Source organism: Rhea pennata, chromosome 2 (genome assembly GCF_028389875.1).
Source record: "Rhea pennata isolate bPtePen1 chromosome 2, bPtePen1.pri, whole genome shotgun sequence".
Lineage (NCBI taxonomy): Eukaryota > Metazoa > Chordata > Aves > Rheiformes > Rheidae > Rhea > Rhea pennata.
The window spans coordinates 129,004,535-129,030,465 of NC_084664.1; the positions used below are offsets into that span (position 1 = coordinate 129,004,535).

The 25,931-nt window shown below is 38.0% G+C and overlaps 1 protein-coding gene across 1 annotated transcript in view; it reads left to right on the top strand.

Moving 5' to 3' along the window:
• The window catches only part of TOX (thymocyte selection associated high mobility group box), a 218,228-nt gene that overhangs the window by 92,226 nt on the left and 100,071 nt on the right, over nucleotides 1–25,931 (top strand). The window contains exon 2 of the mRNA XM_062568213.1: nucleotides 21,189–21,254. Within this exon, the coding sequence (XP_062424197.1) occupies nucleotides 21,189–21,254 (66 nt within the window). The remainder of the gene's footprint in view (nucleotides 1–21,188; nucleotides 21,255–25,931) is intronic.

A 25,931-nucleotide genomic window follows, 5' to 3' on the forward strand; every position in this document is an offset into this window, starting at 1 on the left:
GACAGGAGAACCAACAAGAAAGGCCAAAGTCTCACTTTTGCCTGACTTGCTCTTTCTCTGAGTGAGACTACTCTTCTTTTTCTATCTGTTGGACTTTTAAATGACATGTTCCAGTCTCTCAGCATGTGTTTCAGTTTGCCACTTAATCACAAATCTGTCCATCTTTTTTTTGAGAATACAGATTAACGAACCTGTATTCTCAAACATCAGTTGTAATGTGCTCCTCTATCTTAACCAAATAGATAAATACACCCATTTTAGACACTAATAACACCAAAGTAAAAGCAGTAATAATTTATTTTTGCATTTATTTGGCTTCTTTTTCTGACAACTTGGTACTGGAGATCAAAGTCCTTTAAAAACACATTTAAAAATAATTTTTCCCCAGAACACCCAAACCAGCAGTTGATATTGTATCATTACATGCTTTGGCTGATATTGGCATAAAGAAGTATATGATCCAAGTCCACACAGTAAAATCAAAAACAGGCAAAGAATGGGATTTCCAGATTTTTCACTGGCTGTCCAGTAGTAGTATTTCTCTCTTTAGAAAAAGGAGCTGAGGTGCATTTTAAAAGCAACCAGAACCAGGTGCATAGCAGTGTAACTCAACAGATGACCAGTACTTCTACTGAAATGTTTAAACTACTGATATATATATATATATATATAATGAGTTTTCTGTAAAATATTTGCCATCTCCTAATTTATCCTTAAATTTAAAGGGCACTTATATTTATTATGGAGTATCTAAACTACATTAGAGCTGATCCATGGCAGCAGTCCAAACCAAAATTGACCAGAATAAGATTATGGCTTTCATATAGTATCTCAGTGAACAAATAAGAAAGAATATTTTCTCTTGATTCTGTTCTAAAAGAGGCTTTTTATAGTTCTTGTTCCCTACCAGAACCTTGGCTCTTTTGATGCGTTTTTTAAATTACATACCTAGTATATCTGAAAATACTCAGCTGTTCACTTCTACTGCCTTGTGAACAATAAGAGGTCCTATTAAAATTTTAAGTAGCATGTATTGTATCTGCATCATGCAAATGCACACTGTAGTGTCGGTTTTATATTTTGTTACTTATTGTAGATATATGACATATAGATCTTCCATCCCCACTGTACTTGCTTTTTCTTTGGCTGTTTTTCTTCATGAAGAGTTTTAAAGAAAATTCAAAGCTAATGATGTGTTGTTGTGGGGAACTCTACCACCACATTGGAAATCTGCTCTTACAATATCAAGCATATGGTAACATTGCACCATATGTTGGCTTTTATATTTAGTAAATGCATAATATGATCTAACCTTTATAAATTTTATTTTATTTTATTTTGATAGATAAGGCTTCATTTTCTAGTGGAATTAAATGCAGTCCTACAAAAGTGTGTCATCTTACACTGCTACATTTCCTCAAAAATCGGTAAAGTCATTAATACAGTGGAAAAAAAAAAATCCTGTAATTTGTGTGTGCATGCACACCAACTAAGCTTGTGCAGTGATGCATATAAGGAGAAATGCAGCAGATACTACAACTACTAAAATGTATACCTCAAATATGTATCTCTTGATTTACTGCATGACAGAGATTTCTTGGGAAATACGATATATGAAAACTCAATTTGATGTCTCCTATTTTCTGTATTTTTCTTTTTGAACTTCTGAACTCATTAAGGTATATTAGCATTTTCCTTGCTGTGACCCTCACTATTAACTTTCTCCCACTCATGCATTTTATTTTGGATTTTTTTTTTTCTCTTTGGTCTACAGAACTTATGCAGACCCTCTGGCCATGTCATCCTGGCCCATTTTCAGTGCTATATTAAGACCTGAAGAGCAAATATGATTCAATTTATTTCAGTTATATCTCCCTTTCTACATGTGTTCTTATGGAAATCAGTGTTCTAAGGAGATCCAAAACATTATTTGCCCTTTATTGAGGAATAAATCATCAGGACTAGTCAAGGCCAAATGATGGTTTAGAGTCATCAAGCAAAATAATTCCCAACCCTACCATAGGACCACACAACAATTTGTTACTCATTTACTTTACTAAACTTGTATAGTGATTCACACAAGGATAAATGCTGCAACAGATATCACAATTCCTATTGTGCAAACTCCAAACGTGAGATCTCCTTATGGCTTTTTTTCAGCAAATAATAACTGGATGGGAAGAGGAAAAAATTTATCTCCTCACTAACAAGCCCTTGTCCAGTCCTTCACAGTATTTTGCTAAAAATGAGGAGTTATGTTTTTTTGCCTCCTTTTTTAATGACTGTTTCAGCAACAACTTGTAAGCTATCTCCTGTTTTGAACCTTCTTGTACCTAATGTGTGCTCAGTACTTGAGTTTCTCTTTTATCTGAATATTGGAACAAGTATGGAATATAACATTATATTGCTGGAGAACAGAGGATCCAAAGGGAAGTGGAATGACCAAAATGCATGTCTTTTTGTTAACCTTTAGAGTTGCACATTGGTTTAAGAGATAGCAAGTAAACTGCAGAACATGTAAATCTGAAGACAGTACTTCTTCATAGTTAGGTTAGGAAATTTTGCAGTAGTTTAGGAGTTGATCTTTAAACAGTAATTTGTTACATGTTTGATGTGAAATCATATAATATCCAAATGAGTTTTCTTTATGAAGAACATCTTTCAACATCTTCTTAGAAGTTTTCAGAAGAATATTATTTTCTCACATAACTAATTCTGCATGTTTTAGAGAGGATGGGGCAACAAAGAACAATCAGTTCTCTGGCATCATGCTGCTTTCCAAGGATGTGTCCTTTCTTTTTTCATGGTTTTCCATGTGCTTTGAGGACTCAGAATGTGAGCTGGCATAGACAGGTAGAAGCATGAGTGATGCGCTAACTTCAGGTAAGCCTGTAGAGCTGTCAATGTATATCTGTTTCACATGTGCAATTTGTGCATTCAGCAGGTTGCACTTCCAGAACATGATCCTGAAAGTATAACAATTGGGGATGGTCTTAATTTTTTTCCACTAGCAAAGATGGAAAATAGATGAGCTCAGTGAAATACTCTGATATTTCAAATGTATGTTTTCAAATCAGGGACCCCCTAGCAGTCAGTAGATCTGCTGTACTCAGTATGGTAATTCTTAACTGAAGGCACAGAGTGGTAGTAGGCAGGAACTTGCTGATCAGCTATAAGTTGTTACTTAATTGTAACAACTGATCTGAGAGACTGAAATAATTTTACCTCTTGGACTCAGCTAACATAATTTTGATGTAACCCTTGCCAGTCACATTTTGTTTTACTTTTCTTTTCGCTTCTTAAAACAACTGTTTTTACACACTTTCAGTGAGCCACATTCACTAGCTTGAGCAACAGAGATGGATAGCCTGAGGTTGTCCTGCAGGTTTTCATTTTATCATTGTGCAGGCACAGCAAGACATGCCAGGTGCAAGCCGTGTAAGCAGGATTCCAGCATCTCCATCATACAGTAAGCTCCTGTCAGCAAAAAGATCCTGTGCAGTGATACACTGGTTGAATTTGACAAAGAACATAGATTCTGTAAATCATGCTGTTTCCATTGATTATAGTCTGAGAGTGCATTAACCCTCCTTAAGGCTGCAAAAATCACTTTTGTAAGTGTTAGTAGAACAAGAAATTGTTCAGTGAAGCTTTTCATGGATTAATTCTTTGTTTGGGGATAAAAAATTTTCACACATATAGATATTAAAGCGATGCTTATCCTTTTTTTTTTTTTTTTTTTTTGCCTCCACTGAGCATTGGTTTACCATAACCCCTTGAAGGTTAATTTTCATTTACATTTTACAGGGCAATTCTGGCAAGCAGCTTTGAAATGCATGTCTTGTGTTACACCAGCTGTATGTATTAATTAAAACAGTGTTCTGGATGGGGTGAATTTTCTGAGTAGAAAAGAGAGATCCAAGTTTAGAATTATAAAATGACTCACAAGTGCTTTAGACTTATCATTGCAAAGGGGGCCTATAGAAAGTTGTTTGCACTTAAGGGTTTTTTGAAACTTTGTTCACTTTCAATCTGCATCTTTTGATTAGCTTTTTTTGCTTTTGTAGTTGGACTTCTATGTTTTAAAATATTGTGGGTTTTTTTTCCCCTCTTGAAAAATGAGACTCCCTTTCTGCTTGAGGAAATAAGTGATTTACTCTGTTTTTGAGCTTCAAGGCCAGTGCCTAATTTTCTTTTTATCACATTCTTAGTTCCATAGTAAGCAATTTCCTTTGGCTTCACTGAACAGAAATTCTTTGGATATCATAATTATAAACTGTACATTATTACTTCCTACATTTATTTTTAAAGAGAGAGATTAGAACATGTAGTTTTGGACTGTTTTTATTTTATTGTCTGTGAGTTTATTAATGTTTGTATATCTATAGACTTCGGCTGATAGCCTATCAACTGAAAATGGGTCAAACATTATATATATTCTGGAATTCAAAAGCACAGCGTAAAGTTGTCAAAGTAAAATTGCCAGTGTACCTTAATCACATTTTTATCACCTCATACCTCACCCTAAGAAATGTATTTTCAGCCAAGTTTTATATCAGACAGATCAAGGGATCTCATAGCTCTGCAAAGCCTCATAAAGTTGGTGCAGATTATCCTGTAGCAATCCAGGAGTCTATTTCGCTTATTAAACATTGTGGTAAATTGTTTCTTCTTTCACAAGTAGTCTGCATTAATAAATAATAGGTCGGCTTTGTGGGCAGGAGTGCATTTGTTGCGAGGCCATCGGCTTTATCCGTGTATTTATTGTAACAGTGAGACTTCTTCTCTGGGAAAGTCCTGCGTGGCTGGATGCACAGGCTGCATCCTTCCCCCCAGTCCAGCCCATTCTGTGTTACCTCCTACTGCCGGCAAGTGTCACATGAACAGAAGTGTTTCCCTCCAGCAAGGGAATCCTTTAATGCAGCAGGCAAAGCAGCCCCTGCATGTTTGCAATTGCTACCCCTGCTCTTACGTTGAAGCAGAGAGGAGGTTTTGCTGGGGCCTTGCTGATGCCTTGCGGATGCCATGTCAGCTCCTCAGGGATGGAGAGCAGAGGGAAGTTTTGCCCACTTCACATTCCTTTTTGCCACTTCCCATTCTCTTCATGGTATACAACTGATAGAATTCATCTCTCTACTTTTCAGCATCTTAAATCTGCTACATTTGTCCTAGCAGCCTCTTAATAATTAATGGGAAGAAAAAAGCATGACATATAAGCAGTTCAGCTGACCTGTCATGGACACCTCCTTCCACAGGCAGATATTCCACTCTCCTCCCTCTGTTGCAATCTTTTCTTTTGCTACTCAGACAAGCTGCAACCTTCCCCCACCTGCTTCTACTTCTTTTATCCGAATTGCACTCTTGTCTTTCTCCATGTGCTCTGCTTGCAGCAGCTGTCATCTGCTGGTTTGGTGAGTCATAAATATGACCGGGGATTTAGGAAGTCACACACATGACTTTCTGGGTCTGGGAAGCAGTTTCCCCTGTAAGTGGCAGGAGAACATTATTCTTCTGGTGCTGCCTTCCTTTGGACAAGAAATAGAAGTGTATTTTCAAAGGTCCTCAGAATTGGGCTTGTTATGCTCCTATTTAAATGCGTGGATGTGATAGTGATGTGGGAAGGAAGTACTGTCCCCTGCAGTGAGACCAGAGTGAAATAACAGGGAGCAGTGTAGAAATCCCTCTTTTCACATAATTGCGGTATGATGATCATGCAGCAAAGAGACCACTAACCTCTTTGGATCATCCAATTTACTTGTCCATCTGGCAAAGATACTTATAAATTCCTGTGTTTTATACTACAATGAATTCCAAGATACTGATATACAGTATCTCCTTTTCATTATGAAACAGCTATGTTTCAATGGTAAATTTATATTTCCGTTACTGAAGGGTGTATTTCAGTATAAGGGCTGAAGTATTCTCTTACAAATACCCTTCAAAATGGCTATTGGAGTCAAGGGGTTTTTAACACACAGATTAAGGGCAGAATTTGGGTCAATATTTGCAAAGCACTTTGGAGTACTTGGGCATGAAAGACATCATATTAGGTAAATATTGTTTTCATTCTGAGATAAATCCTGAAATCTGTACTTCAAGTGTTTATAATTTCTCAGTTAAAGTAGATACATGCACAAGAAAAGATTTCATTTGGACTAGGTTTGCTTGCTTATTTGTTGACTGTACATGAAATTATGATGTTTTATGTTTTGCTTAGCTGAGGAAAAATTAGCAACAATCCCTCCCACCTCCTCTCTTCTTGTTTCCATGTTGAAAAGTGCAGGTTGGCCCCTCCCCCCCCAAAAAAAATCAATTTTGAGTTTGTTCATTGTTAGTTAGTAAAGAAGGAACAAAATTGTTGTTGCATGAGCCACATGTAAACTTGACTGCATTCACTCTTTCCTAGGAACTGGTGTCTCGGTAGTCAGACCTTATTACAGTAATGTCCAGTGGTGGCACTACACGTAGAGGATGATGGTGTTTATTTATGCAAAATTTGCATATTAAATAGATTAAGTTGATATTGTCTACAGGAGAAGTGGAATATATTGTTTTCTCTCCTTCAGAGCACTGATTAAAGAGTAATGGTATAAATCTGTGTTCAATTAATGGAAAAAGGCCAAGCTATTCTAAGTGGAGCAGCGTGGCTGTATCCTACCTCACCATCCTTCTCTAAGGTATCATAGTTCTCACAATTCGGCTAAGACCAATGAGTTAAAGGGAACCGCTAAGTCCACAAATACACTAAAAAACACAAACCTTTCCCTCTCTTTTCCAGCCTTCTCCTATCTTTACGTATCTCTCCTTTTTACACTGTCTGCAGTGAGTGTATCATTTATCGGTTAATAAGTTGTCTGACAAGATAGCCACTTTGTACCTAATTGTTCAGTTTATTTATGTATTATTGATGAGCCCAGACTTGAACTCTGCTTTCCTTAGAGGCTGCTTGATAAATCTGTTGGCTAATCCTGTCTAAGACACTGACTTACCTGCTGTAGCATAATACATGACACTGTGTTTATTTTGTATTCTTAAAGAGAGCTGGTTATACATTTCCAATGAGCTGTGTTTAACAGAAATAAAATCAGATACATAATCTACATTGCTCTCTGTGTTAACAAAAGATCTTCAGTGATGCACTGTAATGCGTAAAATACTTGTTCAGGGCTTAAATCAATGTTCTGACTATTTTGGCTTGTAAGGGCTCACATAGCTAAAAGAAGTTCTGAGCTGCAAAATCTTGATTATGAATAAAACTATTAGACATGTCAAAGCACTTATGTCGTGTATTACTAATATGATCTGAAAATATTGGAAAATAAATCATGTTATATTTTCCAAGGCAGTAGTTACTGTTTCAAATGAGTGAATAAAACACCAAATTAATTTTCTATCAAAACATGAATCTACTCACAGCACATTTTTGTACTCTGTTATTATTTCTGAACTTTGACTTCTAGGTGCTGACATAAAGGAAAGTTGGGAGTATTACAAGAACTGCAGAGCACAGTAAGAAACAGTGATACTGTATGACTAGCTATTATATTCAGCTATTAAGACTCGAACCCTTGCAAAACCCTGGAGCCTCTTAATACTGCTCTTAAAAGAATATTACCAGAAGAATTGTTGCTGAAACCAAAAGAGACTACATGCTGAATGCATGAGCCCTTTAACGGTTTTTCTAAAAATGAGGCAAAAAGTGAGCTGCTAATAACTGCACCTAAATAGAGCTTAGTCTCCTGGACCTGATTCCTGGGTGTTCTACTCAAACTTAGTCTTGGAATCCATTGAATTATAAACCCTGACCAGCCCTGGTACAGGCCCCAGGGGTGAAAAGGTATTTCATTCTGAATTGCATTCTAATGAAGGAGATTTTGTTCCATCTGCAAATACATGATTATTTCAACTGGTGCTTTGTGTGCTTTTTAACATGGGAGGGAGGGAACTAAATATGATTTTTGCTGATGTTTATGCAGCTGTTGTGATTTTGTTGTATATCTGCAAATCAGAGCATGATTTGCCCATCGATATTCTCTGCTCCCTCTTAGCTTTTATTTACCAAATAAATACAAAAAAAAAAAAAAAAAATCAGTCTAGATTTGGAAAGTTTGGGTTGGAACTGAATTTGGCCATGAGAAGTAAGTGTATTATGAATACGTGCAGTAGAGACATAATCTTAAGTATGATCATTGAAGCTATAGCTTCAGTGGACTGATTCATAACTTTAAAACTGCTCTTATGTATTTCAATCTTTCAAAGCAATACAAGGAACGTTCTAAAACAAAAGTTATTCAAGCCACTTGGTTCAAGCTTAATGTACACTCATTAAATGTTTCTAGGATGATTATGATACTCTTCATAGCACATTTTATAAAATCAGGAGGATGATATATTAGTAATGCAGTAGCTTATAATACAGAGAGGAGAACAATTATAATATGAACTCTAAATGATAAGGCATATTTTCTATGACATTAACGTGGTAAAATACTTACGTTGATAAATAAAATGGCTAAAGAGTCTGACTAGGCTATGAGATTGCTGAAGTTAAACACGTTATGGTACAGTTGGGTAAAACAAGCAGATATTATGATGCTGTGGGGAAAATGAAACATCAAAAGCTAAAAAGAAGCCATTTTTATATCGTAAAAGCAAAAGAACAGCTTTATTGAGATAGTTTTAATGTATTAAAACTAATTGTATTTAATCACATGGTGTTATATGTTTATTTAAAAATAGTATTAGTGATTTTAAAATTTGTGTAGGGATTATAACAGAGGTTTTTATAATTATAGCAAGGTTAGCAAATACTGAGTTTTGTTTCAGTGCACTGAATATGTCTATGTGAATTCCAGGATCAGCCTTTTAAAAAGCAGCACTTGCATATTTTAAGGGGCTTGTTGTTACATTTGTGTCAAGATCTAATTCCAAAATACAGACTCTCCCTTTTCACAGGCTGGTAGTTTAATGTCAGAGCCTCCCTCCAACTGAGCAGAGGGAGGTCGAGCATTCAGCTTATCATAGTCCTCAGAGTGTAGATTACCTATAGGTTACCTGTAGGTTACTTCTGCACAACTGCATGTGCTGGATGACCAGGAATGCATCATACCTCTGCTCCAGCTTGGGCTAACAGCAAGGAACCCACACTGGAGCTTTTTTATGAAAAGCAGTGAAAATGAAGCACTCTGTCCTGTGTGTGCACCAGCCTTTCCTGCATAACAGAGCTCAGCCTATTTTGAAGCATTCTGGGGTTTCAGGGGTACATAAGCCTGGAAATTCTGAGTAACATAATCCTGTTAATTTTTGTTCGACAAAAACATAATTACCAATTTTTTGAGTTCTTCTATAGGAAAAGCTTCTCAGGGCCAGGATGTGATTTCTCTTCAAAACTGGAAAATCTGATACTGAAAAATAATAGCCTGGGGGTTAGAGCACTCACCTCAGTAAGAGAGAGATCAATCCAAGTCTATACTATGAAGTATTTTTAGAAAGTGTAACAGCCACAAGAAGAGATAGTGGGGGGATATCCTCTAGTCAGTGGCTGTGGTGCTCAATTGGTATGATTTGTGTATGTGAGAGCACTAGGGTAGGACTGAACCAAGGTTTCCCACTGTGCTGCTGTGTGCTTGAATTGCCAGACTGTTCTGGGAAAAGAGTCTTTTTCATGTTTTCATCTAAAACACTTGAAAAATCTCAGTTTCATCATAAGATTTTTGGAATTCTTGAGAAATTTTGCTGATTTGAAAAACCATACAGCTCTGATTTGGGCTGAAACCCTTAGAGCATAGACCTCCAGCATTTGTCAGGGATCATGCTACCTGCCCTAAGTATCTGGCAACTTTCCAGGCTATCATACTGGTCAGGAGAAGCTTTCAAAGGTTTCATTTATTTGGAACCGGGAAAAAACAAAGCATGTTTTAAGTAATGTGTGTAGGGAGAAAGAACCCAGCCTGGATGAACCCTGGCTAGTTAACTGTGCTAAATAGAAACATCTGGGAATAGAGGCTTGATGTATGAGAACGCACGTTTATCTACAGTTAGCTAGAGCAGCAGTACATTCATTTTGGACAGCACATGAGATGGTGAAAAGCACATCAATAAAGCAGAACGTATCCATGCGGTTACAAATGAGGAAATGTTTGGAAAAAAAGCAAGTTGTCAGAGAAGGTTAAAGGAATTTAAGATAGGCCACCTCAGGAACAGGACAGAATATCTGTCTTTAGGTATGTTCAGGAGTGTTATTAAAAGCTAGGAGTCATTAGTCTCTGTAGACTAGAAGGACTGAAAAAGGTCTTAAGATAAAAGAGTAAAACTGCTAAACAGTTTGAACTGAAAGAAGAAAATGTGTGGAAACACCATCGCTGGAATTGTATCCAGGGCAGGACTTGACAATAAGCCTTCAAGCATGCTTTGTGCAAACTATTCTGTTATTATCCAGGGGATGGAAGTGACTGCCCAAGGAGCTTCCTTCCAGCACTCCTGTGAATGTCTCTTTCTGATACGCACGGCTTCTTGGAAAGGCATCGGCCACTGTGCTGATAATGCCAGATTTGAGTAACTTCTGCTATCTGATTTGCTGTGAGGAGTTTACAACAGTAATGGATTCAGAGTGTTCTGATCTGGAAAAAGAGCAGCCAGCACGGAGGGGAGTGCTGTTTTGTAAATGAGAAAGAGAAGGAGAAGGAATACTTGTCATCTTTAAAGGATTTTGGTAAGAGGCTGAGAAGTACAACCATAACGTAATATTTTACTTCTTTTTACCTTCAAAACTAAGATAGGAGTGTATTTGCACACAGATATGCTTTCTTCTGTGTTAATTTCATATTATTCTTCTGAGTTAATTCATATTATTTTCATATATCAAATATATAAACCAAATTGTGGTGAAGTCTATCTAAAGAAAAATGATTGTGAGTGCAACTTCACAAATAGAAACAAAAGATGAAAACTGCCATGGAATAATTTAGTCATTGAATGACCTGTAGCCTTGAAGTCAAATTTTATCTTAAAAGGTGTAGAGAGCCAACCTGGAATTTTTTTGAGATTTTTTTTGAGTGTTTTCATTACATTGAAGGTACATCTTAATTCAAGTCAATAGGATTAAGAAAGTAGATTGCATAAAAGTAAAGCAAACCACTTTTCCTCTTCTGCTTTTGAGTAGTATTTTGAACATTTCTAACCATTTCTCTTGGATCACCTCTTTCAGAATAGAATGCTCCAAACTTCTCTGCACTGAATGTCAGTGTTATCTCAGCTTGACCCATATGCCCTGCAAGTGAAGAAATAAGTCAAGGCTGCATGCCTTGTCAAGCTTTTGAATCCTTGTTGAAGCTGTAAACATAAGAACTAGTGTTGTTTCTGATTTGACTTTTGAACATGCATGGGGCTGAGTCTTGTCTGATGCTGAAGTGGACTTAAATGTGTGTAACATCTTCATTAAAGTAATCCTGTTGAAATTAGGTAAGTTCCTCATATGCTAGAGCAATTATGAGCAGAAGTAGAGTTGTCCACATGGCTACTATTGTAACCATTTTGGTAAACTGCAATTGTGTATCAGCCTGAAAACACCCTTCTCATTTGACAGATGTCGGTGTATTGCTATGTTAGTGCAATTATGAGTTTTTGTTATAAATGCCTTCATATTTGGACTGGTTGCACCCAACAGGATATCAGACTGTGCTAAATAACTTGTTTTGCCAGAAATTTAAGGTGATTTTTCCCTTTTTTTTTGGCACATGGTTGTTGGCACATTTTGTGGTTGTTCCTGTAAATTTCTGAGCTCTTGGGCCCTATTTCAACACAGGTTTAAATGAATGCTTGCTCTTGAACCATTGACCTCAGAATCTCATCTGCTTCAGCAGGTTAACTCTAATGCTTAGAATCATGCATGCATTCAGGTGACTTGCCATGCTGGACTAGAATGTAGAAGTTACATGATCAAGTCTTTCTTTAACTTTTTAAAATTAAAATTCTGAGTATGCTATGTTTTCTTTTTTTCTTAACCCTTTTAAGCAAGAGGCATAGAAGTACATAGGCAAGATCTAGTTACCTGGCAATTGTTCTCTTTGATTTACTTCTCAAGGCTCCCTGCCCTATCACAGCATTTTCAGAGTAGTCATGATGTTTTGTAGTTTTGCTTGTGCTTTTTTCATTGTTCTAGCTCAGTTTATTTCTAAGTTTCTGCTGCGTAGAAGCAGATGTATTTTCCCATAGGAAATATATACACCCCATTCTCTCTATAAATAACATAGTGGGTCAAATTCTGTCCATGGGTCTCTGCACACCTCTTCCACTGTAGTCATGCAAGGGAGCAGTTTTGTCCTATTTGTGCAAAACCCATTCTCTAAGGTCTGTGAAGCCTCTGTTCTGCTGTGCTGCAGCACAGGGGGCTCTGCATGTGGATATACAAAACCTGCTTTTTCTTTTGTCATCTGCCTGCTCTCTGTAGATCCTTTTTATTAAGGTTTTTTGTATTTTATTTTACAGTTTCCCATTTAAAATGGTAAAAGGAACATTGACCAAAAATGACTCTGAATCTAAAAGTAGTAAGGGGCTTTATTAACCTATGATTGTTCCTGATCCAGTTCCTATTCAAATGGCACTGGCGAAATTCCCTGGGCTTTACGTGGTGTAGGATCAGACCTTGTCGTGAACCCCACAAGGTGTACTGGAGCTGGAAAATATTGCAAGCCTACCAGATTAAACAAATGTTCTCAGCTACTGTGGGCAGAAAAAGGAAGGTGTAATCTTAGTTGTTCAAACCTTTCCACCTTATCACCCAATTTTCCCAGTGGGTGGCTACATCTATAATGTAGTGTGGATTGAGTAAAATAATAACAAAAGCACTTTGATCTCAGTATGTTTATTTAACAAGCGTTCAATATGCAAGAGAGAGTTTAGCGTATCAGTCCAGTCTACGGGGTGTGTTTTTTTTTTTTTTTTTTTTAATTTTCTTTAACACCCAAGGTTAAAAGGAGCAGGACCCCAGCTGAGGGAGTTCAGAGTTCATCTCGGCATGCTCGCTGTCTGCCATTTAGACATGCACAAAGGACTAATACAGTACCCGTCCTCCCCTGGGCTGCCTTTGATATGCTCTGCTCTGCCTGGGCTCTGCCGCTCCTCCCAGCAGTCTGATCCTGCCTCCCTTAGCCCGCTGTGCTCAGCGCTGTAACCTCATTCAGCTGGTGCTCCGCATGCAGGCGAACAACTTCAAGGCTCTGTCAGGCATTGACACATGCCGGCTCCAAGCGGGAAGCTAAACATCCCCCTTCACCTCCTCTCCAGTTCCACATTAACCTCGATTAAGCACAGAAAAAAAATAAAAAGGCTCTAGTGCCATCATTCAGGTTTTAACTACCAGTCTGTGTTTAGATATTCAGCAAGTTGGCCACCTTGAAAACATGCCCGTTCGAAACATACCAGCAAACCCTCTGATTTTTCTCCTTTTCTTGCAGCATGAGCAATAAATAGTGAGTTAACTTGGGGAACATGATGGGAGAAGGTCTGGAAGGTGGGATGGATACACAGATAATATGTGAAAGAAAACTTTCACAGCACTGCCTGAACTTTCTGAAGTGGTAGTATGTTTTATCAATGGAAAATAAGATAAAAATGGTCTAAATTTAGGAGAATCAAGCAGATTCAAAACATGTCCACTGTGAAAGTCAGGCTGTAGAGAAGACACGGAGCAGTGTTAGTCTGCATAAGCTCTGCAGCGCGTTGATGGGAGTCCTGAGTCCTACATGTGTCAAAGTCCATCGGGTGTTGGGGGCAGAGCTTCATCACTGTTTCTGGCTGTAAGTGTAGCTGTCTGGCAGCGTTTCTCTGAGAAGCAGCACCCTCAGTTCTGACGTCTGTGGCGCAGGCTCCCGATCCACAGCTCGGCGGCTCACGCCCCACTCTCCTGGACAGCCGCGGAGATCCCTTCCCATCACCACTCAAGCGCTAGGAGCAGAAAGCACCTACTCTTGTTTTAGCTATCTAATGTTCGGTCTAAGCAGGGCCTCCGTGTCACCTCTTTAATCTCTCGTGGGAGACAAGACACTTTGGCAGGTGATGCATCACATCCAAAAAAATAAATGACTTGTCCAAGGCAGCAGGGTGCCTGTTGCCTTCCACGGCCGCGGAAGGCGCCCAGGTAGCAGTATGCCTAACCTGCAGGTCACCACGCTTGGATCCAGCAAATCATATGCCACCTTCCTAGTCCAAGAAAATGAAAAGACAGGTTTGATAAAGGTTTTTCATAATACTTTACCCTTGAGAACCAAGCTACAGAATTAAAATGAGTAACAGTAATAATCTTAAGAGACCCCAGCTCCTTGCGGATGCTTGACGCCTCAATCTTCCTAGGAGCTGGAGCGCTCCGAGTGTTTCAGGTGGGACGGAGCTGCTCCAGACCCTGCTGGTCTGCAGCAGTCACCTTCCTCGGCCCCCGGAGGGAAACACAGCTTTTTGAAGTTTGATGCTCCGTTCAGGCATTTCTATTCACTCTCATAGGCTTCTGGTACTTTCCTCTTTAGAAAAACAGTCCTGGAAGGAGGGAGGGCCGCAGAGCAGACACCATCAAAGTCAATAGGACTAAATTGTTTTTTGACAATTTTCCTGTCGTCCTTTGGCGAGGTGTCAGGCCCCTTTCCTGGGAAGGACGCCTGCCTCAAATGCATTACAACAACCTGCCGTGGGCAAATTTAAACATGCGTTCAGTGCAGAATACAAAATGGAGTTCAGGAAACAAAATGGAGTTTTGGTTTAACACTGACATCCCACTCTGCCACATCTGCCTTTGAAATTCTTTTTTTTTTCTTCTTCTCTCGCCAGTTAAAATTTTTATCAAGAGAAGTTTTTTCCATGGTGTAATACTGTTTACAGAACATCTCTGTTTTTATCTTTAATAGTTGCCATAACAAGATCAACTGTTTCTTTAGCCTGGCCATTTGATGATTTATGCTGTATCCCATCATTATTTTAGTCTCATTTCAGCAGCTCTCAGTAAATAAAACGTCACTCTGTTTGTCATCAAGCAACCTCAGACAATGTCCACTCCTGGCATTTGATTTCAAATAAACAAAATTACCTAGTTTTAAAGCTTTTTAGGATTAGTGGCTTTTAAATAATGTAAGTTATAAATAATATCTATAAGCTGTAAGCACTAAGATGATGTATAAATCGCTAGAAATAAATAATCTTTTTATACAACATTATTCCAACATTTTCTTAAAATAAAGCACAATAAAATGTGCTGGAGCTTTGTCAAAGCTAGTTAAACTGGTTAAAAGGTGCAGCTAAAGTTTAGATTTAAATCTAATTTCCATCTCCAATCTAAGATTGGAGAAATTTGTATTTAGATTATATGATTAATAACACAGGCTTTGAAGATCTGTAACATACTTTGAAGAAATTGAGATGATGGATCCAAATGCTTTTACTCAAGAGCTGAACCTATTAAATACAGCAGCTCTTAACAATTTGATGAACTCTCCCCTTGCTTCTTCTCCTTTAATCTCTCTCCATTTCAGGAGATTTCTGCTCAGATACAGTTGTTCACAAAACAGTGTCCCAAGTTGCACCCTTCCCCTGCCGCAAACCTGTTTTGGATTCAAAAGCCGTTGCTCTAGTATGCATCATGCTACTCTGCCTGCATGGCTTTTGGACAAGATGTAGATCACATTGTGCTGCTTTTCATCATAAACTAGGAAAAGTTGAGCTCAGCATCAGCTCAAGGATCCTTGTGCTTGATTCTTTTTCTCTCTTAGCTGACATAACTATGCCTGCAGAACTTAAGGCACATCTATGTATACAAAGAGAGGGCAAACACACGGTCCCCTAAGGAGATGAAAACTGTGGATGAAAAAAAAAGGTAAAAACAGCAAAACCCCTTCACATCTCTCAACCATAGCAAAAACTGTGGGGTAGCAAGGAATTCAAGCCAGAGATAAACAGACAGGAGAAAATTTGTTCTCACACTAATCCAGATAGCACAGGTGTCCCTAGCAATGAAGACAGAGTGGCTTGCACAGAGAAAGCTAGCCTGTGGCAAGGGCAGGATACGTGGCTGAACCTATGCTTCCTTATGGCAGTTGCCATCTGAACTAGTTACCTAGCTAGCACAGGTATGTCTGTGCATTTTTAATCACAGTATACATACACAGAGTTAGCAGTGTACATAAGCCTTCTGTTTCCAATGATCCCCTTCAGCTTTCAACCTCTTCTAGTTTTTTTCTGCCTTGTTGTACCTTCCCTTTTGTCTTTCAGATTCTTCTGTATGTGGGCTTTAATGAAGCTTCCTTGAGCTGCTGTCACCATGGAAAATGTTGCTCTGTAATTGTTTTTATGCAACACGATTACAATGTCTTTGTGACATAGTCCATGTAAAGTTTTTTCTCATCATAAAACTGACATGTTCATTTAAAAAAACATATAAAGAATGAATAAAAAATATAGTGCTTGCAAGCTTTGCTACTTCATAATCATCATTATAAGTGCTGGCAAAGTTGGCTGCAGCCTAAGTAAGAAAGTGAAAATAGGCTTCATGGGCATAAGTCCATCATGTTACTCAGATGTCATGCTGCACTATTGGGTGATAAAAACCAACTTCGGATCCTTTGGTAGACCCATGCCTGATTAAACAGCTGTACCAGCCTGGGTATTTGTAGAACTCTGTCATAGCTCCGGCTTCAATAGCAGTCAGACAGTGTGTTTATGTAATCATATTCCTAACTTACATAAGTAAATTATAATTTCCATTTTATAACAGCACTTAGCTAGTTTGTGCATGTTGCTTGCTGAAAGTTATAACTTGTCTGAAAAAGGGTTACCCCACAATGGAAATTCTAACTGGCCATGCCTATATTTTTTATTTATAATAATTATTTAAATAATGTAATGCAGTTCTGAATATATATTAAAAACATCTCCCTGTTACATATCTTTTTATATTAGAATGCAGTCATATTCTTAGTTTCCTCTAACCCAAACTTCTCATGCAGTTACACTTTAATACGGAAAGAAATGTTGTCAAGAGTAGTTACTATCACACATCAAAATATTGTATTAGCATTCACTTTTAATAGATTAAAATGAAAGATTTTGAAATCTGTCCTTACTGAAGGATTTTGGAGACACATTGTGAAAGCCTTAGATGAAATGTCATATGATATGTATGCATCATATATAGGTTCATGAAAGCCAGTTCAGTTAACTGCCTTTCTTTGTGTTTCATCTGTTCTGTTTGGATGAGTCGCCCACATATTGCACGATGCTTGTGCATCTTCACAGTTTGTTTGCTTGTAGTCAAGCACAGTGAGTGGCAGGGAGGTTTAGCTACTATAAGGTTCTTGTAGGTCTAGGATGGTAAGTAAAATAAGACAATTTTAGAGGTATAGGGTGTAACCTGGAAGAAAAATCTTCTGGCTGGAAGAGTCTTGGGGTCATATCTGCTTTCTGTTGACTTGCTATCTGACCTTGGATAAATTGCTTGGATAAGCAGCTGGCTGTGTAAGCCAGCTTACTCGTAAAGCTAAATTCAAGTTGGCTATCTTATGAGTTAAGCTATTCTGGAGGAGAATCGTTGAGAGATGTTATACTGCAGAGCATGCATGTTACAAAGCAGTATATGAAAAGGTGAAATGATTCAGTACTGGAGAGAACATTGATTCCTGGGGCTTAGGGGCTTGTTTTGCAAGCTGCTGCTACACATAGGAAAAAAAAGAGGTCGTAAAAGCTCCTTGTAGTAGGACTTCTGAGCTGATCCAATTATTGGCATTTTCTCTATTGTGTCGATACGGGATGGTTGCCTTTGGTGGGGCATGGCTACAGAACACTATGTCAGTGTTTCTGAACTTCTTTTTTGCTATTCAAATCTTACATACTCTTTTTGGAGGGGGTGGAGTGGAATAGATGGGTCATGTGTACTCCACTCTTGTTTGATAGCTGGCACAGGGGATGATGAATAAACAACCCAGCATTGTGGTAAACATTTTTGTGTGTGTGTGTGGTTTACACAAATCCTAATTTCCCTATTTTATAAACATTAGAGTAAACACTGTGATCTTTCAGGAGCTGGCTTCTGACAACATCTGCTGTAGGAGCTGCATGTGTATATGCTTTGGCATTCAGTTTTACAGTTATTTTGAAGGCCCATCTCAGATGTCCTAGGGACACCTATGTACTAGCCTGCAGTAGACTGAGGGCAGATAATTTATATAGCTGTAAATGTAGTACAGTTAATAACATAACAGTGTTAGTGTTGGCTAGTATGTTACAGCCTGCATCCTGCATATATAAGGACTACAAAAATGCACATTCCATCCAATCTTACTGAACTATACAATGTATTACACATACTTCTAACAAGCAGAAAAGGAAAACATTGCAGTGACTAAACTCCATGTTTGAATATTGAAGAAATCAAGTAATAGATCAAAAGCTACTGGTTATTTGTAGATGTTAACAGGTCGCTCAGATTTTACGGACATTATGCATCAATATATTTTTCTGAGCATTGACCCTAACAGACCCTAGAACAGAATCATTTCAAAACTAAGTGGAGAGCCACAAGTAAAGAACCAGAAAGGCTGAGATCCAAAATCATACCATAGCCGGAGGCACCATTAGGAGCAAGGAACTGATTAGGCAGGAAGATGATCTAAGAAAATTCCAAGATCCATGGAAACATGATCTTAAAGAAATTATTTTCTGAATGCAGATTTGGTGATTGAGGCAACTATTAGCTTAGGTGCAAGGACAGGTAAAAAACATCCAAAAGAGCGAATTATGTTAAAGATGATCATTAAGATTCTTTTCTCAAGCCACAGTTTACGGTTTTATGGGAAAGCAAAATGAATTAAAATAATCCTGGACTGCCAATATGCAGCAAAGGAAAGAAATTTTTTCATGTTCACTGCAAGTGAACAAACTAAAGATGTATAACATGAGATTTGAGTTATAACAACCTTTGTAATATAATGCAGCAAATATACATATATATATGTACATATATATAAACATATATATGAGAGAAATTCAGAATGAGAGACTTGCAAGGTCAAAGTTTCCAGGGAAGATAGTACCATTGTACCCAGCCTACCCTGAGCCTATAGTTTATCATAAATATGATATAGATTGCATCTTTTCCACAAAACATTTCCAAATTCATTTTAAAAATTCCCCCAAAAGATGACTTTGCTGTTGATACAATGCTTCTTCACTTTCTCCTTCTGAAGTAGAAACTTACATCATATTTGAAAGCTGAATTTCTGTCACTTCCATTTTTTAGCATTAGATCTCACTATACCACTGTTGGGATGGTTGACATCTTGCTATCAGCCATCTTTCCTGGGTGTAAGTACCAATCACAGTGATCAAGATACCTTTCAACCTTTTCTATAACTAGCTAAATAAGTTGAACTCGTGTAGGCCTTACATCAGAGTGCCAACTATAGGCTGTGAAATCTCTCTTCAGAATTTCATTTCTCCATTTAAGTAGAAGAAACAATGCCTTGACCTTCAAACAATCTGGAAAATTTTTCTCTAAACTCCACTTTGGTAATAAATAAGAACATTCTTGAATGAGGATGCTGATAGAAATGGCAGCTTTAAACGGGGGACAGTAAATAAACAAAAGGCTCGTCAATCCCTGTTTTTAAGGACTAATCCAGCTAGCCCTCTTTTATCAAACTTTGGAAATGTTACACTTGCTTTGGCAGTTCTGTGCCTGTGGCATAATCCTATCTTTCCCATGAAACGAGGAGTTGTGACAGAGAGGCTGTGACTGTCTATTAAATAACTCTGGCTATAAGAGGTGCACCATCAGCTGGGATGCCAGGAGCTGGCACGTGCTCATTTTTACAGCTACTATTACAAGGCTAGTAGCCTCTGGCAGAGGGAGAGGAAGAACAGCTGGAGGTTGAAACCTTTTCAGCTGCCTCAGCAAAAATTGGGAGAGCTCTGTGCCAAAGCCAAGGTTTGACTTTGTCCACCTCGGTCTAGCTGAATATAGTGCACCTCGTAGGTAGGATGTTCAGAAAAAGCTCAACCCTGGAATAGAAACGTTCACAAGAATTTCACCGCCACCATCTGCAGAAGCAGAGCAAGCTCAGTGTCGGGGATTTCTTAAAATCCCGCCACATCACCAAAAATAATGGCTCATTTCCAAAATATGTCACTCTAAGCATTCACAGGAGGAGGGGTCAGGTGAAAGTTATTTCAAACAGACCTCATAGCAGCTGGAAATTATTGGTTGATGACTGGGGGTGGGGGGAGTGTGTAGGAATCTCTGCTGCTGTTCATTCCTGTTGGAAAGGTTTGAAAAGATTTTCTCTACCTCCTGAATGGGTACCAGGACTGTAAGTTACTTCTGTAGGTGCATTTTCTAGATTACATAAGAAAGCAGTAGTTTTATACTTTTTTGTGTTGATACAGGATGAGACTTCAACTCTGACAGTTTTTCACCATGTAGACCTCCATTTTTTAATCAATGCTTTTCTGTCACATCTCTGTTATTTCTTACTTTAATAAGAAGAGAAAAAGGGAAAGAGCTATTACTTTGTATAGAGGAATGGTGTTTATCATTTACAGAAGGGTGGTTTTGCAGTTCTGATTCTGAATGTTTATTTTATTCACACAACAAGCAAGCTATCCTCTTACACCATACAGTCAGGGGGTATACTGTTTCATGCAGTCAGATGTCTGGAAGCTGTCTGGAAATGTATTCTTCTTAGCTTCTGATATGGGACCATTTCAGTGGGAGGGGATTTAATTTGTTCTGAAATCTCAACTCTTCTGCTTAAAAGCTAAAGTTGGAATCCATTAAGATGCATTTTAGTGCATTTTCCATTCTCATCTTCCTTTTCTCAGTAACAGTACAATTCACTTAGTACTTCATTACAACCAACAGCAATATGTGTACGTGGTGCACAAAATGAGCCATTTTGTTTTAAAACAGATTGCAGATGAAAGGAAACCATTCATTTCTTGCTTGCTAGCTGTAATTACTAGAGCGCTAATTACTCCAAATCACTGACATCCAGGGTCAATAAGGATGACAACAGGAACATCAAAGACAAGATGCACATATGCAATTACAAGTCTCTAAAACCAGGCTGTAATATTATTTTATGGTGACTGCTTTTTTCAGTCAGTGCAGAAAAATATTCAAGTTTGCTGAATGTTTACTGTTATTTTGTTTGCAGTTTGACGGTGAGAACATGTATATGAGTATGACAGAGCCGAGCCAGGACTATGTGCCAGCCAGCCAGGTGGGTTAATTAATCTTCTCTGCCTTGTTTCAAATTGTAATTAAACAAATTCAAAGAGTTGCATTGCAAATGAGTGGCACTATCAGTAACTGCTGCAATCAAGAATAATCATAATTTATAAACAAAGCATTTAAGCCTTGTTTCCAGTTAATGAGATAGAGCTGATAAAACTCCAGAGTTGGCGTTTGTTGAAAGATACTACCTTGTTTCCTCTCCAGAATGCAAGCAGCTGTTTTGCCAGCATGATCTTTCCTAAACAGTTGTTTTACCTTCAGGAAATAAAGTCTTTACAGGTGCAGGTTATTTGTTTATCTGACTACAGACAAGTTAATCATTATAAGCTACACATGTCACAAATAGCTTTAATTATCACTCTTAGGCCAGTTGTAGTTGAAGAATTGCATTTTTAACACAAATCATATGGCTGAGGAACATTGCCAATATTAGACCATTAGCAACAGGGTTAGGGAAATGATTCAGTCTTTGGTAGCTTGCAGCCCAAAAGGCTTAATGTTGTGTGGACTCTTTATAGGTATTCTTGAGTCCTTCCTCTTTGGGGGAGCTTTATTTACTGAATTGGGACATTAGATGTACATTTAAAAATCTTTCTCCTTTCTACCTGAACCCTAAATCACTGTAGATTTCTAAGACTGAAAGATTTTAATGACATATACATTTTTTTAAAAAAAAAATATTACTGAGATTTGTGCTGCTGCAGTTATATTCAGAGAAAAAAATTTAATTTATTTCGCATGTTTCAGTCAGTTCAATTCCATGTTAGTAAGTGATGATGGTACAGATCAATTAGATTATCTTGTGTCATAAAAATTGCTATAAAAGATCAGATTTGTGGCCTAGGTGGTACAATATCTCAGCCACAGCAATGGCCAATCTGACATACCACTTTCAGACAGGACCAGTGGGATTATGTGAAGATCCCTCATTAGGTGGGAAATGAGCTTGCATGCGTAGTTATTGTATGCAGATGAGTGGGATGTAATTTAGGAATCAACAGCTTTGGAAACAGATAATACTTTCAAAGCTAAATGCCCTCATGAAGTAGGGTTTTTAGATAGTCGTGATTATCTACCTAATTATAATGTATACTGTGTAGCACAAGTTCATCTAGGGGTGGGGAAGTACAAGTTTATTCTTTAAGGATTGTTTTTGTAAGATGAAGGATATTGTTCAGTCAAGAAAGACATCTTTAAATAATGTTCCACCATAGGCGTCCCAGTCTTGTGCTGAAGTTATTCTGAAATACCTTCAGAGACCAACTGTACTTTGCATTTAAGATTTGTGTGTGTCTTAACTTATTCAGCTAAGAACCCTCCAGTTCCAGAGGTAGTTTAGAATAGAACTGTTTGATTAAAAAATGAAAAATTATATTATTAATTTTTCTCTAACCATTAATCCAAAAACTGTACTGACAAGTTTTAGTATTACTATTAGATTAAAGCAGCCTAGTATCATCTCATTTATGCCTTGAGGGTTTTGAAGTGCAAGGGCTAATTGAATTTGTTTGAAACAGTAGAAATACAAACTCTGTGAATGATTGCGGTTATAAGGCAGCTGCTACCTTTCAGAGAATCATTGTGTCTGTCTTAAATAGTTTTGAATAAAGAATTGCAAATCCACATTATACATCAGAATTATTTTTCTTCTGTTGATATTTTTGTACTGTGTATGCATGTAGTTTAAATAATTCAAATGGCATATTGAAAAATTAAGAATGTAAGTTTTAATCTTTTATGTGGTTTCTACATTTGCTAACAAGATCCGGATCCTTGGAGATATTTATGCATCTAATACTCACTGATTTTAGTGGATGTAAGGTGCTTAAAGTACCTTTAAAAGATCTGGGCCTAGATATTTTAAGTGCAAATGACTTTGTCTTCAAGGAAAATAATCTATCAAATGTGACATTTCCAAATTCAAAGATGACAGAAAAGTCTGAACCGTTACTAAGAGCTGGAACTGGCAAAGGACTTACATATGTAAAAGCTGGTTATGGCAAACCCTAGCTCTTTGGTCTCTGGCTTTCAGGTGGAATTCAAAACCCAGATGTCTGTGTCTAAACTCTCTCTCCAAGGCTTTTACTTATGGTAAAAGCTAGTTTAACACACAGCCTAAGTAGTTTAGATCATTACCAAACACAGAGGAGAGCTGGCTGAATGGAGAAGAGAACATTTCTCTACCAGGTGGGTAGGAAGTGGAGCCATGTAGGTCACACTGTGTCTGGTGCCAGGTGAGAGAAGCCAGCAGCCTTGGACTGCTGCACGCTCCATGTCATTACTGTCATCTCTTCTGGTGCTGGAGAAGCCTTAAGCCATTGCAGTGGTTTAAGTGAATATGCATGAAAGGCCATAAGCTCTTAAAAAGGGAAACAAAAGGAAAAACAAAAGCAAACACACACACTACCCTAGTGTGGACCTGCCAGTCAAAGGAATACAGGAGAAAGGGCCTCTCTTGTTTAGATAGCTGACACTGGGACTGCAAGAAAAGCCTTTCAGGAGCTGTTCCTGATGTAGGTGGCTGTGATTCCTTAAAATGGGTGAGCAGTTCTCCACTGACCGTGCTGGTTAGGTCTTCACTGGCTGTAATGAGGGCAGAGTTCCTATCTCAGATATAAACACAGTGGTCACCAAAAAGTGGTGACCTGGCTACTATTTGAACACTGCTTATTCTGCTTGTTGAAGCTGGATCGCTATACAGGAAGAATACAAGATTCAGCTCCCTACAAATAGGAGTGTGGAAGACTCTGTAACTTATTGGGGAAGGAGAGAAGAGGAAAGGGAGCCATATATTCTGGTCCCTGTTCTCAGGTCTATTAGTTCACTTTTCACTCATTTGTACTGAGTGTGAAACAAATAATTCCAAAAGAAGAAATGAGAAAATGTTTTCTCCAAGATGAAAGCCTAGTCGCTAATCAACAGTTTTCTCCTGTTTCCATTTTCCATCTCTCCTCAAAAGCCTTATTTTTTCAATGTGCAGTTGCGTGACTTCAATGAGAGGAGCACAAGCTCATTCTCTCCTTCCCCCAATAATTTGGCTTTTTTCATGCAAGATCTGAGATACGGGTTTGAGTCCTGTCAGAACGAGCAGTGAGTTCAGTTCTCCCGTCTCCTGGCTGGATGCACGTCTACTATCTAAACCGTGAATCCTACATGGTTGGAGGTGCATGGTTCTATCAGAAAGTTTTATGTGCACTCTGGTCGTGCTGACTGGGTCAGACCTGAGCATCATTTTCTGATTTCAGTCTGACCCAACTTAGCTGGGAGGTGGCTGGGTAGACTGGGCCATAGTTCAGAACAGCAGAGAGCCAGAAGTTTCCAGTAAGGTGTCTTTAGGCGTTTGTGACTGCAGTATGTGGGGCTAATGTCTGCTGACATGTTCCTTTGTCTTCTAACTTTGTGCTTGTTTTGCCTTCTAACTTTTCCTTAGAGTCTAGCATTTCAAGAAATTTAAGGGCTGTGAAGTAATGTGTGGTGCAGAACAAAATAAAACATCTAGATATCAAAAATATTTCAGTTTGTCTTAAAGCTGAACTTTCCTCTTCAGTTTCTTTTGTTTACTGAAAACTGCTCATATTCAGAAAAACATCACCTTGTATTAAGGGTATTTCCTAAATTTTTCAATTTATTCCCTTTAGGCTAACATAAATAAAAGCTCAGACATTGAACATGAAAAATATATAGATAAAGGAACAAAACTATAACGTCAAACATCTGCATAGCTTGGTAATCCAAGACAAGTTGCCTCACAGCATCCCTCAACAATTATCATTTCTCTTCAATTTTCAAATCAGTACATGCTTTGGGACTTATAGACTAAGTTGCTAAGTAGCAACATATGGCTCACTACTGTTCCTGTGATGTTGCTGCAAGCAAATAGCATAATTCTATACTTGAAATGATTTTTACAGAAAGCCAGTGCTGGAACTAAGCCAGAAGTGTAAGTATACAGTGAAAATTAATGATATTCTTTTAGACTGTCCCAAAAGGCTGTTTGGCATTGTTGTCTGTATGTATATTTTATATATATGTGTAAGTACTGTATTTTTGGTTATGATATATGTAGTACCATACTCTGCACTGCAGGAACCTCCTAAATGAGTTATACCAGCCATATTAACAAACATACATAGTAAAACTACATGACATTTTCACTACTAATTGCACTTCAATCTGAAAATATTTATAATTTTAAAATAAAACTATGCCAACTGCTCTGCATTTCAAATTCTCACAAATATATTGTTTTCTTCCTACACCTATAATTGGAATGCTGGAGATGAATTGTTCTTCGTGTAATTCCTCCTCCTGTAATTTGTGGGCCACATGCAGCACAGTATAAAATTATATTGTTTATTTTACATTTCTTCCTAGTAACAGTACAGAATGTAATTCAGGACTCTGTTGCACAGAGCTTTGGCACTTTTTTAGCCTTTCGTAGGCCTGGTAAATATCAAACATAACAAATCCAGCTCCCAAATCCTCTATGAGCTCCAAAGGGAAGGGAGGAGAATGGAGCTGGAGTTGATCGGAGGCAATGCCTACGTTGCTTCAGTGGGAAGAGAAGAGTTACCAGAGGTGGAGGGAGGAATACTGGTTGCATAGAGAGGATATTTTTCTCCCTTCCAGAAATATGCCAGTGACAACTGTGGAAAATACATAT